Genomic DNA, 18,566 nt, shown 5'->3' with positions numbered 1-18,566 from the left:
TAGGGCTGCAACTAATGATTATTCCCATCGTCAATGAATCTGTTGATTTATTTTTTTTTCATTTAATTGATTCATTATTTAGTCAATGAAATGTCAGAAAAATAAAAACAAAATGCTCATCTTGTTTTATTCAACCAACAGTTAAAAATTTTTTTATAAACACAGAGAAGCAGCAAATATTTTCTGGTCTCTTTACTCCTCTATGACAGTAAACTGAATATCTTTGGGTTGTGGACAAAACAAGACATTTGAGGACGTCGTCTTGGGCTTTGGGAAATACTGATCAACATTTTTCACCATTTTCTGACATTTTATCGACCAAACAACTAATCGATTAATCGAAAAACTAATCAACAGATTAGTTAATAATGAAAATAATCGTTAGTTGCAGCCTTAATTATATTTTCTGTAAATTTTAGTCTCCAACATAAAGGTTTCAGAACTTTCTCAACAATGCCAGGAATAAGATTCTGGTGGGAAAAAGCTTTCACTTATCAAAGATGATCAAAGATTAATTTATTTATTTGGCCTAAAATTAGTCCCAGTTGAATATATTATGTCTTGAAAACACTGAAATTACTAATACTTATTATCTGTCTATCATTCCTTCATCACAGTCCCTTTAGGGAGATAATTCAATGTGAAACTGGGACTGACAGTGTTTCTCTTGGGAAGGCTTGAGTGTCTCATGTTCTGGGTGTCAAATGTCCGTGTCCTTTCTTAGGTGACCACAGACTTATACCACGTGCTGGTCAACAACGGGTACCAGCTGGACTGTCGAGGTGTTGTCAAGGTGAAGGGGAAGGGCGAGATGACCACTTACTTCCTCACCAGCGGTCCCCCGGGCAGTTAACAACAGGCAGGCTGACCGACCGCAGCGTGACTCCCACTGCACTGACGAGGCGGAGACTGCAGAGAGACTGAGTGGTCAGCTCGGCGATGAGCACCGGAGCGCGGTGCGAACACACTGGGGGACAGAGGACGGCCAGCAGAGACGAGCTGGGCCTGTCCGTATGTTGTCACGTACTCTGATGCACACACGTAGAGGACGTTGCTCATGTCTGAAGGCTTTTTTCCCCCCAAGCTGCTCGAGAGATCACGAAGCCCAGTTGCCTTAGGACGGAAGTGGCTATGCTTGTGTTTATGAGCAATAGTACAAGTATTTCATCTGGTTATTTATTTTCGTGAGGATGGATTTTTGTGATGACCTTGTACAAAAAAGAATATATATATACAGTATGTGTATACAAAAAAAAACTGTTACTTAAAAGAAAATATGCAAGGACAACATGAAGGATGAAAACGACCAAAGAACAAATGTTTGATATGAAACACACACTAATGATTCTGTTCAAAAGAACAGTAATTTATTCATCTTTTGACAGCAAAGGCCACGGTTACGTCACTGTTGTTGATAGGGACGATCACTTTTTTTTTGTTGTTGTGGACTTATTCATGAAGGAGAACACTCACACATACACACATGCACACAGAGAGAAAACACTCACTCAATAACCTTGGCTTGGACTTCTGTGTTTCTTATCAGGGCCTTCTTTGTTTCTTCTAGCCACAGTCTGGACACAAGGCTGTTTGTGGTTCACTGAAAGAAATGTACGACTGATTACTCGCTCCCTGCAATGTATTTTTGGTTCAAGCCAAAAACAAGAAGTATGACATGAAGGAAGAACAGTTGCATTAGCGTTTTATATAAGTGTGTGTGTGAGTACCGTATGTATGGGTGTGTGTGTGTGCGTGCGTGTGTGTGTGAAGAGCACACATAGCTGAATGCTGATCTTTATCTATAAAGGGGCATACTGTAACTTTTCACTGTGAGGTTTTTATGATACTGTATGACGATGCTTTCTTGCCAAACTGGTTGCTGCAAGGCATGTTTTATATTATTCCTCGGAGTTGCGTGTCCATTCCTGATTTCTCGTGTCAAAATTTGAAAGACAAAATTACGTCTACCGCGCCTTCTACCGGACTGTGATTTTGACTGATTTCATTCCAACCCAAATAAGCAAAAGCCTACAAAAACATTTGGATTGTGTTACAACGTGAACTGGTTTCAGGATTAACTGTATGCAGGAATTCTCTGTCTGCTCACAAGTATTGCCTTGAGATTATGCAGTTCCAAGGTCTGCGTACTTCAACAGTATTTGACCCCATCTGGTTGTATTTGGCACATGGAGGCTTGTTACCCCCCCCAAAAATGAGTCATTTGAAACAATAATCATATGAATGTATGTAATAATTAGTCCACAGTGAAACTACTACTGAAGAAAACCACTCTTTACATTGCCTTTGGGACTGAGGAAGGACTAGAGAAAATAGATTTTACGTCACGTTTGCTGAAAAGTGAAGGTGTATTTTACATTTAGAGTTGATGTGCTCACTTTTCTGTTTGAGCCAAAACAAAGGCTGCCTTCGTAGGCTACAAAAAAGATCCTCACTTTCGCTCATCCCCCCTCTGTCCTTAAAATGAAAAGGTCAACTAAACACTGTTGCATTTTCCTTTAAAAAGTGGCCAAGTTTAAGAAATAGTGCAATGATTGATTTGGTTAATTTCCTCCTTGGATAAGAAAACAATAAATGGCTGTTTTTGCATTGATTGTGTTTATTTGGTTTATTATTTAAAATGACAGTAAAAAATCATTTTACAAAAGAGAACTAGGGCACCACCTATCTTCAATTTGTTCTTATTAAGATGTGTTGATGGGAATAAATAATGTCATGTTTATGATTATTGCTGTTTTAGAAAAGGTCAGTGAATATTACAGACTAGAGGTAGACCGATTATTTGGTTTGGCTGATTAATCCGTGTTGATAGGGCGTTTTACAAACTACCGTTATCGACGTTATCGGCTCTGATAGTGGCCGATGGCTGCACAGCCTCCACCAGTCACGCAGGGACGTACATCACCGTTTTGCATGGAGGCTCCATACACAAAGTTACGGTCGAGGGGGAGAAAAAAGTTATCTCACGACTACATATAACGCAACACTATCAGCTCTTTGTCCCAGATACAAGACAGACAGACAGGGTGGAAAAGAAATGATTCAATACTTACCAATTTGGCGTTCTCTCTTCCAGATAATCCAGCCACGTAACTATCCATTCATGAAATGAAGGATCCTTCTTATCCCAGGAATATGCACGAACATTAATGGTTTGTAAGAAAGGCATTTAATAATACGGTATAACGGGACGCGCAACAGAAGTAACCCTGGTCAGTCAGACTGTAAGCCACAGAACTGCATATCGCCCTTCGCAAATAAATAGAAAATTTTCCAATGATGTAATCCACCAAATCACACTTCAGGATATTCTCTTACAAATCATTAAATTTGAAGTGACAAAAAAATGATTTATTAAAAACAGTGTGTGCAAAAGTAGCCGACTAGGCTGCTACAGAAGTAAAGAAGATATCGGCCAATTACCTGGATATCAGCTCTTCCAGTCGACCTATATTACAGACATCAAACACTTCTCCCCCAACAATGGAAAGCAAAACTTTCACACAAGTTTATTTCACATCACAGCTTTAATCTGCTTATTTGTTTGGGTTTTTAATTTAGCTCTCATGTCAATCAGCAGCCTGCAATCAAGATTTCTCCCTGTGACAGTAACCCGAGAGACACCTCCTTCTCCTTTTCTGAATATATCAGTCTAGAGTTTCAAGAGGGTGATACAGGAGAGAGTATTTAATTGCTTGCACATGAATAATGAATTTCTGTTGAGGTAATGGCAATGTTCACTCACAGCACTCTATGCTGAACATTAATTAAGCGACATAAATTCCTCCTAATCCCCGATGAAAAAGCACTAATGTTACTATAATAGGCTCACGATACAGGGACTTGTAATGTGGCTGTAATACACACTAGTATACAAGTATCTGTAGGGGAGAACGGGGTTGGTCGACACACCTTTTACTTTCATTTAAATCCATTATAAGCCTGGAAGTGTTGGGTAGGAATGGAGTGACTTTACGCTCTTTAAGCTTGTTCCGTTCAAAAGATGTGGACGGTCAAATACGTCTTGTGCACTAAATGACAACCATCCCCATTGTGGGGTTGGTTGTCCCTATGTTATTTTATTTTTATTTTTTTTATAACTTTATTTTTAAAGATGTGAGCGACCATCGTGACATATAACCAAGGTAGACAGGAAGGAAAGACATTTTTAAAAAGGATAAAAGGACACGCAACAAAACTTAGAGAAAAAAAACACTAAAAAGATTACAGATATATCACAAAACAATAATAAAAACTAACGTAAATATACCCTCTAAAAAACCTCATATGTTATTTTAATGGGGAAAAATGGAGGCCATCTTAAAAATGTATTTAACAAGTTTAATTTCATTGAAATGCAACAACCCAACACATCTCCTACATCGAGAGAACATAAACAGGAAAAATCATTCCTAAATCTGCATTTCTTTTTTTATCCTTATATAATAATACTCATCCTAATGTAAGAGTCACATGTCACAACCAACCCCCAAACAAATCATTACAAAGCTAACAACCACATGTTGTAGCCTAGCTAAGAAAAGACCTATCTGCTATAGTTCTCCTTTCATATGTTTAATAGTAATAGTTTTAGTATAAAGCCATTGTGTAAAAGCCTGGAAGAGAAACACAGAAAAGCTGGATATTTACAGTTTGACATGAAAAACATTAAAAGTCTTCTCGCCTCAATCTCAAGGCCACGTTCCTAATCAAATACTTTTTCTTTTTACTTTTAGTACGTACTCCAGCTGCCCTCACAAAGTATGTACTGTTGCATGCAGTATGCATACATTGGGACATACTACTTCGTCATAACATTGTGCCTCGAACTTTGACCCTCTTGCTCATATATCCGCTGTGCAGAGGATTGTGGGTCAGAATAGCCAGAAAAGCATGCTGGCTTGCATTCTGCAAAATGAGACCAGATGTAGTAGGACATTCTGGTATTTCTGGCATACTGCATTTGAAATACTATGTATTGGGACATACTAGATATTTTTCTGGCATACTAAATAGTCTGGTAGTGCAGGTACTGGAATGCACAGTTACTCCTGAAATGAACCTGTAGGTCAGTAGTTCCCAACCTCGGGGGGGCACCAAAGCCAGGATTTGTCTGCTCTGAGGTTGTCAAAATTAGATTTGCACATACAACTAAAATCATAATAACACCTTTATTGCTACTTACTTAAGGCTGTAAATAATAAAAATATATATTTTTTGCTACTTAGTAGGCCACATTCTGTTTAATCCCTATATTTCTGCAGCGCTCCAGATAAAGTTGATTTGTAGAATTATATTTCAGCGGTGGCTGCATAAGATTGTTTCTGACTCCTGTGATCCAAACATTTTCAATGACCCAAAAGTAAAAAGTTAATGGAAAAAGATAGATGTAATCATTTAAAAACTTCACATGTTTTTATGTAACGAAATATCCATATTTGTTGACGTTTAGCTGACGAGTAATATTCATTAAAGAAAGTTGATTTAATAAAAATAGACTGTCATTAAATACACTGAAACACCTTATTCAGATTGAGGGTGTTGTTTGACAGTACCAACATTTTTTTAACAGCACCCTCTAAGTAGCGAAATCTGATGAATGTGACAACCAACCTCGTTCTCCCCTACATTATTTTAATAGGTTATATAATAATATTTTTACCAAAATATATTTTTTGTTTGTTTGTCTGTTTCATTTTGGATATTTTTTGTTTTTTTATGTTTATTTATGTTGTTGTTAGCTGTTGTTTTTTGTCATTTTAATTTGTTTGGGATTTTTTAATTTTTTATGTTATCTATTTTGCAGGTTTTCTTTGTCTTTTTAATTTGTTTTGGATTTTGTTTTTTAATTTTTTATGTTTATTTATTTTGTAGTTTTTTTGTCTTATTAATTTGTTTTGGATTGTTTAGTTTTTATGTTTATTTATTTATTTTGTAGTTTTTTTTTTGTCGTTTTAATTTGTTTTGGATTGTTTAGTTTTTATGTTTATTTATCTATTTGTGTAGTTTTTTTTGTCTTTTTAATTGGTTTTGTATTTTTCTTTTTAGTTTTTTTATGTTTATTTATTTTGTAGGTTTTTCTGTCTTTTTAATTTGTTTTGGATTTTTTTGTTTTTCTATGTTTATTTATTTTGCAGGGGTTTTCTTCTTTTTAATTTGCCTTGTTTTTTTTTGTTTTTTTATGTTTATTTATTTATTTTTGAGTTTTTTTTGTCTATTAATTTGTTTTGGATTTTTTTTTAGATTTTTACGTTTATTTATTTATTTTCGAGTTTTTTTGTCTTTTTAATTTGTTTTGGATTTTTTTACATATATATATATTTATTTATTTTGTAAATTTTTGTCTTTTTATTTATTTATTTATTTATTTTGTTTATTATGTTTATTTACTTATTTTGTAGGGTTTTTGTCTTTTTGATTTTTATAGTTTTTTTTTTTAGCTTTTTATGTTTATTTATTTATTTTTGAGGGTTTTTTTTGTCTATTAATTTTTTTTTTGATTTTTTTTTTGATTTTTATATTTATTTATTTTGTACATTTTTTTGTCTTTTTAATTTATTTGGGGATTTTTTAGTTTTTTATGTTTATTTATTTATTTTGCAGTTTTTTCGTCTTTTTAATTTGTTTTGGATTTTATTTTTAGTTTTTTATGTTTATTTATTTATTTTGCAGTTTTCTCGTCTTTTTTGTCTTCTTTTACTTAATTCATTTCTTCTTCATTTGGTCCATGATATTTCAATCCCAGGGGGCTCGTGCTCGATGAAAGCTCTTTAAACGTGCTGCAGGTGAGGAGGACGCACGCGGCCAGCAGGGGACTCGCTCGCTCCAGATAATCATTTCAACAAATGGCACCTGTTCGCTTCAAAGGAAAAACTGGCAGGAGGCAGCAACACAACTGGCTGCGTCCTGGTTCAAAACTCATTAAACTCCAGTCTGACCAGTTAAAGGAACTGGAAAGAGCTGAACGAGACAACTGGAAACTCCACAAGAACCGGAACCGGTGTGAGAGACAACTGCTTGTCAATTTCAGGTAAGAAACCTTCAAATATTCACCTTTTCAGTCGCATCTTGGTGTTATTTATAGCATTGACTGTCAGGTTTCATTCATCTGTCAAATATGTGATTTATAGAGTCTCTAAAAGAGATAAAACAGCATGTCTTCTATGGCTTCACTTTGAATGAGAGGAAAGTTCCTCTTCCTCTTTCGTTTTGCATCACGCTTTGTTTAGCTCAATAACTTTTTATTGTCTACTTGTGCTTCAAGTTACTTTAAGCTGTGGAGAAGTGTGTGTGTAATTTGTAAAATAATGTTTTCCTACAAATACTAAAAAATTGCCATAGGGGGTCATAATGACATTTTGGCACTCAATACAGATTTACAATCCCATTTAATTCTAAATATAAAGGATTATCTGGTTATCTTTCCTTCCTCCTCCTCCTCCTCTTTTGTTGTGACCAAACTGGAACAACTGGTTCCCCATTAGAGCCAGACTGGACTATATGGTTATTCCCCCTTTTCTGGAACTACCAAGTGTCCTCTTGAATGAATTATGAAGGAGGCATGGCTTGAGAACCGAGTAAATTAATTATGACCAAAGTAAGAGTGAGTCTCTAACTGAACAGTGATCACCTACGTACACGCAGATGTCCTCCCACATTGCAGTGATATCCTGTTTCACACAGCAGGAAGGAAGCAGCCTGTTAATATTGTGCCAACAAGGCTGGCTGATGTTCTCCTGTCACAGTCTACTTCTTGGAGCAGATGACAGCTGATCAGTGGTGGCCGAGGTGTCTTTGGGAGCAGGTGTTCTTATAGGGAAAGGCGTTGTCACTTATTAACAGGTTGAGCCAGTGGTGTCGTGGTCTACCTGCTGCCACGTGGGTCCTGGAGGACTGTGGCATGGTGCAGGTGAATTCAGGTGTTTACTGCGAGGTGTGGTGTGTTTGTTCGCACTCTCCTCCTCCCTGTTCTCTCCAACCCGCCCTGTGGGACTGTTTCCTAAAGAGACACGGAGGAGCTGGAGTTCCTGCTGCTATGACACTTGAGACGCTATGAGACGCACAAACTGGTTTAAGAAATGTTCCTTCGTGCTTGTTTTCTTTTTGCTTCATAAATGACTCACTAAATCTTTAGTGAGTAAAAAAACTAGGTGAAGGTTACAGAGGAACTGGTTTGGAATCAGAGCTTGGGGTATATTGCACAAATATTTTGTAGCCAGCGTCCGGTGGAGTTACTTTTTTGTTTTTTATCTGTGTTTAACAGCCTTGAGAGCAACACTTTGTGAAACATGCGTCTCCTACGCCGGCGTATGTCCCCCCTGAAGCTGGTGCTCCTTGGGGGGACTCTCTTCATGGTTGTCCTCGTGGTCCTCCAGAGGGATGTTGGCTCTGCTTCGCCTGCCGGTGACCCCTGGTTTCAGGAGCTGGTGGACAAGAAGGACAAGGTCCTGGTCATGGTACGAGAGGCCGTCAACAACATCGGCTTCCAGATCCGAGCTCCGCAGCCGCCGTCGGTGCAGGTGCAACCCACCGAGGACGCCAAATGCCCCTCTGGACTCTACACTCAGGCTGAGCTCAAACCTCACCTGGAGAGACCGCCTCAGGACCCCAGTAGCTACGGGGTTGATGGGAAGGCGTTTCAGAAAGACAAAATGACCCCAGAGGAGACGAAGGAGAAGGACGAGGGCATGACACGCCACTGTTTCAACCAGTTTGCCAGCGACCGCATCTCGCTCAGCCGTAGTCTCGGAGACGACACGAGGCCTCCAGAGTAAGAACAAAATAATCTGAGATCATTTGGACTAATCACTGTTTTACCAACAGGTGTGGTGACATGTACACAGCAGGCCAGATAATACCCTGGGTCTCAGCCGGGGTCACGCTCAGAGCAGTAAATTATTTATACGCTTTTTGATATTGCGCTCTCCATTATCCTGGAGTTAAAATGCTAATCTGAATGTAAATACAAAAAAATGCATAGCTGCATTACACATCAACAATGCGAATGCCAGTATCTTATGTATTAGAGGCATTATCTGTGTTATTGTGAATACCTTCACTCCCTGTAAAAGCGTACATCTGAACATGTCACAGGCTCGATAGACCTCGAGCTATTTCTTCTTGTGGTGGCTTTTTAAACGAGCCGATTGTTCGCGACTGTTTGCTCACGGTGCCATTTAAGGTGTTGGTGTGCGTACCTTGAATATCTACAAACAATGGTCTGTTATACGTGGCTCTCCAGGACCTTCCGTGACTTTCACTTCATCAGATACGCCTCTCACCCTCGCACACTTTCTTTGTCTCTCTTTGTATTCTTTGACGTGGCTCAGGTGTGTTGAGAGGAGGTTTCGTCGATGCCCTCCCCTGCCCACCACCAGTGTTATTATTGTCTTCCACAACGAGGCTTGGTCCACCCTCCTCAGGACGGTCTACAGCGTCCTGCACACGTCTCCTGCTATCCTGCTCAAAGAGATCATCTTGGTAGATGACGCCAGTGTTGCAGGTGCGAAAAACACAAACACACACTGATGTAAAAACATACTTAAAGGGATAGTTCGGGTGTTAAAAAGTGGGGTTGTGTGAGGTACTTATCCACAGTCAGTGTATTACCTTTTAGTAGATGACAGTGGCGTGCCGACTGTCATCTACTGTAGGTAATACACCTACTATGGATAAGTACCTCAAACAACCCCACTTCAAAACACCTGAACTATCCCTTTAAGGACTCACTGGCAGGAGAATCTAAAAGACCTTGTTTGAGAGGTTGGTGACAGTAAGGGGAGTTCAGTTTTATTACTTTATTCATTCTTATTTCTGCTCTTAATCAGGCAGTAAGTGAGGAAAAAATGTGTAAGCTTAGTAGCTGCTAACCTGTTGATGTTTCAGTTAAGTGTAAATTACATATTTCACAAACCAGCAGAGTAGGTAGAAAACTGCCATTGTTACGCTACAGGAGAGGAAAATTATCACTGGGTGTGATTCACAGAAAAGTTGAGACATTTTTAAGCAACACGACCAGGAAAAAATCACCAGGAAGCTCTGGTGAGTCATTTCTTAAGGCGGTTGTAGGCAGGGAGCTGCTGCAGAGCACAATCAGAAAACGATGACGTCTCAAGTTATAAGTGATTTATTAATTATTTTTGACCTTCAGAGTTTTTAGGGCATCATTCCAGTAACTTGATAAGAACAATGTTAGCTTGGGATGTTTAGCAGCTTGCACACACAGTAAAAGGCGGACGGGGAGTCATAAATGAAAATTACCCTGTGCCTATTTGACTATGGGAATGCTCACAAGGCTGGCCTCCAATGAAATAATAAGAATGACAGTGGTGCACCGACTACACAACAACAAGGGCACATCCACCAGTGGTTCAAGTGATCGTGTGATAAAAGAAGCCTATCTTTGACGTAGGAGTGCAGCTGCTGTCATATGTTTTGCATAAAATAGTGGATTAAAATCCAACCATGAACTCATGGATTATTGTACAGCAGCAACATTACTGAGTTGTCTGTAAATGTTTTGGTATAATACAGGAAATTGTTAAAATTCATGACTTTCAGGTGGATAAAAGAGGCACTTTTCAACCTTTTGTAAAAGCCAACTATCACTACCCCATTGGTTTATTGATTGTTCTGCATATTAGTTTATCTTTATCTGACACTAGCCTGACCAGCTCTGCAGAGTAAAGCAGGTATGAGTGATAATAATAAGTGATGCACACTGCTTCATCTATTGTCGGATACTTCAGAATTGAGTATATTTGAATGTTCAATGCCCCAGTGACTGAGCTTGAAATATCCTCTTTGTCAGTTATCTCTTTCATCAGTTCCTGTGCTGTTACCCACAGCTGTATTTCCTTCTATAAGATAACTTCCCCTTTTGATACCAGAGCTGCAGCTTTGTCACAACGTGCAGAGATGCGTTTGCCGGATTAATTTAGACTGAAACTCATGAGAAAAGTGTTACGTGCATTGTGGTCATAAACGCTCTTCGAAGGGAAGTGCGACCCAGATTTACTAGCAACGTTTCCACTTCATTGCTATTTCTTCCAACGGTGGTCCCGCTGGTATAAATACGACGATTGTTTCACTTTTTCTTTCCTGGGGCAGCTAGCTGCTTAATTATTTTTATTTTATTTTATTTTATTTTATCTAATTTTATTTTATTTTATTTTATCTAATTTTATTTTATTTTGTTTTTATTTATTTGTTATTTAAATTATAATTTGTATTATTATATTTATTTGAGATTTACCAGCAACGTTTCCACTTCATGCTATTTCTTCTGGCAGTGGTCTCACTGGTATAAATACGATGTTTCACTTTCTCTTTCCTGGGACAGCTAGCTGCTTTATTTTATTTTATTTTATTTTATTTTATTTTTTATTTAAATTATTATTAATATTGCAATTAGTGTTGCAGAAAATAAATGTTTCACTGACATCTTCTTGCCGTAAGTTTGAAGTCTGTTGCACCTGCTCTGACCAAACTCAGCATCTCTATTGGGTGCGGTTCAAATTGTGCTGTGTGATCTGTCACCACACCCAACCAGGTATGAGCTTCAACCTCTGGAGCTCAACTAAGATAACATTTTCATTATTTTAAATGACAACAAGACTGACAGGAAAATGCTTGTTTTTATTGCCGCAGAGCACCTGAAGAGCCAACTGGAGGAATTTGTGCTTCAGCTGAAGATCGTCCGCGTAGTGAGGCAGGCGGAGAGGAAGGGCCTTATCACTGCCAGGCTGCTGGGCGCCAGTATCGCTCAGGGCGAAATACTAACCTTCCTCGATGCACACTGTGAGACAACGCACACACAACAACAACAATACACAAGCCACAATGGCCATTTTTAAGCAGCTGTGTGTAACTCATTGGGGCAATAGCTCTACCAGGGGTAGGGTTAATGTGTTGTTTTCCATCTTTGCTAAAAATGTACATTCTTACACTACTGCAAGAAAGGGTCTCATATTTCCTTTAATTATCTAAATAGTTTTGTTTGTGCCGTATTATGACACGATTTTGGATAAAATGATGATCATGATTTTTTTTCCTATTATTAAGGTCCTTCCATCCATTATTTATCCATGTTTTGGGCCAATTTAAAACTTCACTTTATCAAATTTTAAGTTTATTTCATTCATATAGCACTTTAAAAAGCAAACACAACCAAAGTGCTTCACAAAGAGAAATATATGCATACACATACAAGTATAGAGACACGTGGATAATAAAATAATATTACAATAGAAACAAGCTTAAACACAATTTAAACCCAGGTAATCAGATAAAGACAGAAAAAACATGTTATTAATTAAAAGCGAGAATAAAAGTGGGTCTTAAGGTGCATTTTGAAAGCATCAAGGGACTCCGGCCTGTTTACTTCCACAAACGGGGCACAGCCAACAGGCCACGGTGGGTGGATCTGACGGGTTTGGTGATGCTGTAAGGGGTGAGAAGCTCTGAAATATATGTAGGGTGAGACCATGGAGAGATTTGTAGACAATTAAAAAGGCTTTTGATTGAAGTTTATCCTGAAATAAACAAGGAGTCCAGTGTAAGGATGCAAGGATAGGGGTGATGTGATCTTGTTTCTTGGACGTTGTTAATAACCAGACAGCAGCATTTTAAATTAGATGTAAATGGGAAATGGTAGCCTGAGAGATGCCGACAGGTAGAGGGAGTTACAGTAGCCCAGTCTTTCTAGATCAGAGGGTGATAGCAGGAAAAAAGACCTGACAACGGAATTTACCTGCCCGCATCTCGTGGTATTTAATAAACTTATCAGTAAAACTTTCAGCAGACATATAAATGATTAAATCAAGATATCTTTTACAATCACAATGTATTGGAAGCAGAGCGCTTAATTACAGAATGCTTTAAACAAACATCTGTGTTTGGTCCGAAAATGTACCTGTGATTAGAAAGTGTCTGATTTGAGGCACAAAGCATAAACTTGTCACCTGATTAATTTATTTTAGGAAGAAAAAAAATCATTATTGTGATTGTTACATGGTTAATTATGCAGCATCACATCTATTTTAAATAGTTTTCAGCCTGGAGACATCTCCCTCAGTCTTCAGCCATCAAAAAATGATGAACTGTTCACACATTACATCATAACTCTCTTCAATTCAAACTGATTGGTGTTAAGTAGTGAATCATTTATTAAGATACGGAGGTTAAGAAGTAGATATAAAGTGACCTCTGTCCTTCCTTCCTGTCTAGGTGAGTGTTTCCATGGTTGGCTAGAGCCCCTGTTGGCCCGCATTGTTGAGGAACCCACTGCTGTGGTGAGTCCAGAGATCTCCACCATTGACCTCAACTCCTTTCAGTTCCACAAGCCCGTAGCCTCCAACCGCGCTTTCAACCGAGGTAACTTTGACTGGAGTCTGGGCTTCGGCTGGGAGGCGATCCCCGAGGATGCGAAGAAGCTGCGCAAGGATGAAACCTACCCTATAAAGTAAGTAGGATCGTGTTGGTTTCACTCAGAACATCCTGAATCATTTAAGTGTTTTAAAGCTTTTGTGTCGAACTCTGAACATTTCAGAACACCTACGTTTGCCGGAGGTCTCTTCTCAATCTCCCAGAAGTACTTTGAACACATTGGAACGTACGACGACAAGATGGAGATCTGGGGCGGCGAAAATGTGGAGATGTCGTTCAGGGTTAGTCTCCAAACTCCACATAGTTCCACACACTGGGCCTCATACAGCAACAATATCTCAAATTTATCTTATATTTTCTCTATTTTCTGTTAAGAGAAAAACATAAGAGAAGTTAACTCCAGATGCACCAAACGTTCTTAGCCATCCAGATCTGCTCTTACCCAGATGTGCTGAATGATGAATCCTGGCGTGTGGCTGATTGTTTATTTGCATAGGTAACGCCCCCCCTAAACATTATTAAGGGCAGGTGTTGTACCGTGTGCAAATACTCTGGCACTTGCCCAAGAATTGGAAAGATGCCACCAAAAAATTGTTGTAAAACAAAGAATGCCATAAGTAATGTCAAATAAGATGAAGAATAAAACCCACTGAAAATACAACATGTTAAAAGAATTGCAGTATACGTGTGAAGCAAAGTGCAAAAAAGAGTTTCAGGAATAATAATAAGCTAAATTAAAAAATTAGGCTTGTCAAAGTTAATGCAATAATAATGCAATTAATAATGTGTTTCAATGCCACTAAATTCTTTAACGAATTAACACAACTTGCAATTTTTAGGTAGTAGCGGGCTCAGTTTTAAAGCTAGAGTGAAGATACTACTCATATCAAAACCTAAGGTATCCATTGGTACCAACCATGTCATACGAGCTTGTCGCGAGGGAGGTAAATAACTCTCCAAACTTACACTACATTTTGGCGTGGAAAAACTTGCATGGCCATTTTCAACTCCCATGTTGATAAGAGTATTAAATACTTGACAAATCTCCCTTTTTAAGGTACATTTTGAACAGATAAAAATTGTGCATTTAATCGCGATTAAATATTTTAATCGATTGACAGCCCTTTTTAAAAATATAAAAATCAGTACTCATATTTGCAGCATGCAAGTAGACATTTGATTTTCCAGAGCGTCAGTACAGGAAAATCAAAAGCAGTGGCAATCTGAAATGGTTCAGCAGTCGTTCATCAGTCTCATCAAATGGATCTGTGCGATCTCTAAAAACGTGTTTTCTGCGTAGAACTGGATGGCCAAAGCATCTAAGAGCGATATGTAAGTCATTCAGAAACTGAACCCACGTCCATTTAAGGGTTTTTGTAGTCCTTATTGGGATCAATGGACCAATTTGATTTCTTTAGCCCACAAATTAATAATCCAATCACTATAGTTACTCTAAAACATAATAATCTAAATTATATGACATTCATGTGTTTTTCATGTTCCTCAAATTTAAAATGATCTTTTTTTCTTATCTTGGTAAGAGTGCTCTTGACCTCTTGTAAAATGTTCTCTTACCTGAGAGAAGATAAAAAATAAGAACACACTGGTGCATCCCAGAAATCAATGGGTACTAACAAAATAAGAACAAATCGTTTGTTCTCATATTGCTTCCCGCATGGCAAGATAAACTCTTTAATAAGTCTCCCTGTTATCATCAAGTTAGAGTCTGAGTTTCTACCTGTGTGTCTACTGTGTCTCACAGGTTTGGCAGTGTGGGGGTCAGCTGGAGATCATCCCTTGTTCGGTGGTGGGACATGTCTTCCGCACCAAGAGTCCCCACACATTCCCCAAGGGGACAGAGGTCATCACTCGCAACCAGGTGCGCCTGGCGGAGGTCTGGATGGACGACTACAAGAAGATTTACTACCGCCGCAACAAGGCTGCTGGAGTTATGGCCAGTGAGGTCAGTGTGACCTGCTGATAACAGTGTTCACATCTTAAATGCTCACGGATACAATGGCGTCTATCAGCCCTCCACCACATTTTTGACTGGAATGTGTACCCCCGTGCTGCATCAAGTTGATATGATGATGTAATTGTTTCACTGTTTATAGCACAAGTTTGGGGACATCTCCGATCGCCTGAATCTGAGAGAGAAGCTTCATTGCAAGAACTTCACCTGGTTCTTAAACACAATCTACCCAGAGGTCTTCATTCCTGACTTAAACCCAGAGAAACACGGAGCAGTGAGTCACGTTTCCTTTTGTCTGTATGCGCATACCAACGATGTAACACACCGCACATGTTACATAACCGCGGTTGTTCCTTACTGATATTTGTGTCTACACCAGATTAGAAACTCGGGATCTAAAAGCTGTCTGGATGTTGGAGAGAGTAACCAGGGAGGTAAACCTGTGATCATGTACCAGTGTCACAACATGGGAGGCAACCAGGTACGACGACGCTGACTCACGTGTGAAATTAAGATTTTGAAGATGATTTTGACGTTCTCCGGGTCTCTGATTGGATGGTTTGTCTTTTTCTAGTACTTTGAATACTCGTCTCATAAGGAGCTGCGCCATAACATTGGAAAGCAGCTGTGTCTTCACGCCGCGCCTGGGACAGAGCCGGTGAAGATCGAGCTGTGTGAGAAGAAGGGGAAGGGCACCAGTGTGGCGCCGCAACAGGAGTGGGTCTTAACAGAGGTGAGGAGCACTTGGGATCGGACTTAAAGGAAGAGTTTGACATTTTTTGGAAATACGCTCATTCGCTTTCTTGCCGAGAGTTTGACGAGAAGATTGATATTACTATCATATCTGTCTGCTAAATAGAGCTCAACAGAACAGCGGATTTGACTATTAGGCATTATGTCGTCACCATCAAATGTAGACTAACCACATGCTACGAGATAGTGAAACGAGGCTCCTGTAGAAACCACAAGTCCGTATGATATCAACCTTGTTTTAAGAAAAACATGTTTTATTCGCGATTTCATGTAGAGGTACAACATTACCCACAATCCTAAGTATAACAGCGACGTCTCTGATTGGTGGAGCTTGCTGTTACCATGGAAATCATCACTGCACCCACGAACGGCTAGTGAGGAGACGTGCTCGTAATCTGTCTTCATTTTAGGTCGACAGCGGTAGTTCAAATGTCTTTCGTGAGTTTCCAGAGTCAGTTGCCATTAGCAATGGTTTATAGGATGAGTAGTTCCCTCACTCTTACAATAATTATGTTCCTTTGTCTTCTTTTCCGTTTTCCAATGTTTTTTTTCGCTCCGAATCTAATGTAATGTCATAAACACTGTAAACGAGGGAAAACAATGAGCTTCCTGACTCTTGTTGTCACCGTGAGGTTGCCGGGCAACTAGAGGAGACTCAAGGAAGTTGGTGCACCGATCCAAGAAGCATTCTGGCACATAACCTCCAATAAAACCACAAATATTTGTTTTGACATGATTTTACAAATGAGATACAACATGTTAATTAGTAAGCTTTTGAGGTGCTGGTATGCGAGCTAGCTATTTCCTCCTGCTCTCAGTCTTTATGCTAAGGTAAGCCAACCAGCTGCTGGCGGTAGCTGCATATTAACCAGACAGACATGAGAGTGGTATTGATCTTCTTATACAACTCTGCAAGAAAGCGAATAAGCGTATTATTCCAAAATTGTTTTTTCAGCATAGAATGGTTAAAGGAATAGTTCAAATGTTATATATTGATATATTGATAATTATTTAGGCTTCTGTATTGATTCAACTTTTCTCTGACGCTACTCTTCCAGGAAAATCTTCTGAAGAATCCCAGCAGTGGAAAATGTTTACGGCTGAACGTAGACAAGGTTCAGATGGAAAACTGTAACGCTGCCGACCTCTATCAGCACTGGACCTTTAGCTGAACCTCCCTATCCGCCCATCAGGTGACCTCTGGCACCTTCCTCAGACTCGGCTCCAAGGGGCCAACTCAACATTGATCCAGAAGGACTTCATGCTGTGGAGCTTTGGGGCATTTGGCCACGCTGAGCGGACAGTTAAAGATGAAGGACACAGAAAAGACAGTCGCGTCTGTTAAAGACGCTCGGGTTGGCCTTAACTTGTTTTAAATTTATTTATGATGGAAACTCTAGAAAGACATTTGAAGGTGGCTGGGGATTATCCGACACTAGAGTGTGGACTTCACACTCAGGAGTGGCAGCTTGACTGTGGGGCTGTGAACTACAATGATCGTATTCCAGCTGGGAAAATCATCATTTAGGGACTTTTTCTTTTGTCTGACAATGAATGTTGCAAGGTGACGATATGCACAAGTCTTACTTGAGAGCAAGAGATGTCTGTTTTTTTAAATAAAAATTCTTCTTTGTCGTGTCAGATAAATGATCATTTGTTATAGAAAATGTTTTTGTTTTTTTTATCACCGTAAGTATCTAGAAAAACAGTAGGGGTTAAACAGTGAAATATATTTCAGTTAGGGCTGCAACATCATTGTCAAATAATCTGTTGATTATTTTCTTGATTAATCAATTAGTTGTTTGGTCTATAACATGTCAGAAAATGGTGAAAAATGTTGATAAGTGTTTCCCAAAGCCCAAGATGACGTCCTCAAATGTCTTGTTTTGTCCACAACTCAAAGATATTTAGTTTACTGTCGTAGAGGAGTAAAGAAACCAGAAAATATTCACATTTAAGAAGCTGAATCCCTTTTTTTTCTTTAAAAAAATTACTCTAACCAATTAATCAATTATCAAAATAGTTAGCAATTTATTTAATAGTTATAACTGATTGATTAATCATTTGTAACCAGCTTTCATCCATCCTGATTAATGATCCATATGTGTAAAGTACTAATATTATATTAGTATTACGATTTTCTTTTATTTACTTATGTTTTTTAGCCGAGTAATGGTTGGTATTTATTTACCGGGTAATATCCTGAACGACTGATTTACACACTGGTGGTTACTGATGCTACAAATATTAAACCATTTGTATTTATCCCATGATTCATGACTCAGTTTATAATCTTGTAAAAAAAAAGAGGTTATGTACTGATAAGAACTCGTTCTCCAACAAAGCCATAAGACTTTCTAAGCCTGTTCATGTTTGCGCAACATTTGTCCAAGGAGTGGTTTAGGAGCAGGAAACATTCCTGACAATTGTTCTCATT

At 38.7% G+C, this 18,566-nt stretch overlaps 2 protein-coding genes and 1 long non-coding RNA gene across 6 annotated transcripts in view; all 3 read left to right on the top strand.

Annotated features, from left to right (window-relative positions):
• Positions 1-2,611, top strand: part of LOC119490537 (adenylate cyclase type 6-like) — a 50,235-nt gene extending 47,624 nt beyond the window's left edge. For all 3 annotated transcript variants that reach the window (XM_037774022.1, XM_037774024.1, XM_037774023.1), the window contains exon 25: positions 725-2,611. In XM_037774022.1, the coding sequence (XP_037629950.1) occupies positions 725-853 (129 nt within the window). In that variant the 3' untranslated portion in view covers positions 854-2,611. The remainder of the gene's footprint in view (positions 1-724) is intronic.
• Positions 1-18,566, top strand: part of LOC119490573 — an 839,978-nt gene that overhangs the window by 41,903 nt on the left and 779,509 nt on the right. The window lies entirely within an intron of this gene.
• On the top strand, positions 6,808-17,779 carry galnt6 (UDP-N-acetyl-alpha-D-galactosamine:polypeptide N-acetylgalactosaminyltransferase 6 (GalNAc-T6)). Of its 2 annotated transcripts, none has more exons than XM_037774035.1 (11): positions 6,808-7,048; positions 8,282-8,788; positions 9,348-9,520; positions 11,668-11,817; positions 13,246-13,480; positions 13,568-13,685; positions 15,167-15,367; positions 15,519-15,650; positions 15,756-15,857; positions 15,951-16,109; positions 17,188-17,779. In XM_037774035.1, the coding sequence occupies exons 2-11, from the start codon at positions 8,307-8,309 to the stop codon at positions 17,299-17,301; spliced, it is 1,866 nt and encodes a 621-aa protein (XP_037629963.1). In that variant the 5' UTR covers positions 6,808-7,048; positions 8,282-8,306; the 3' UTR covers positions 17,302-17,779. The 2 variants fall into 2 exon arrangements, with proteins under 2 accessions (XP_037629963.1, XP_037629964.1); XM_037774036.1 differs by lacking the exon at positions 6,808-7,048 and adding an exon at positions 7,781-7,927.

The sequence above is a fragment of the Sebastes umbrosus genome, chromosome 6 (assembly GCF_015220745.1).
Source record: "Sebastes umbrosus isolate fSebUmb1 chromosome 6, fSebUmb1.pri, whole genome shotgun sequence".
In the NCBI taxonomy this organism is placed as follows: Eukaryota; Metazoa; Chordata; class Actinopteri; order Perciformes; family Sebastidae; genus Sebastes; species Sebastes umbrosus.
The sequence above is the reverse complement of the archived record's forward strand: the minus strand, read 5'-3'. Positions and strand labels throughout refer to the sequence as shown.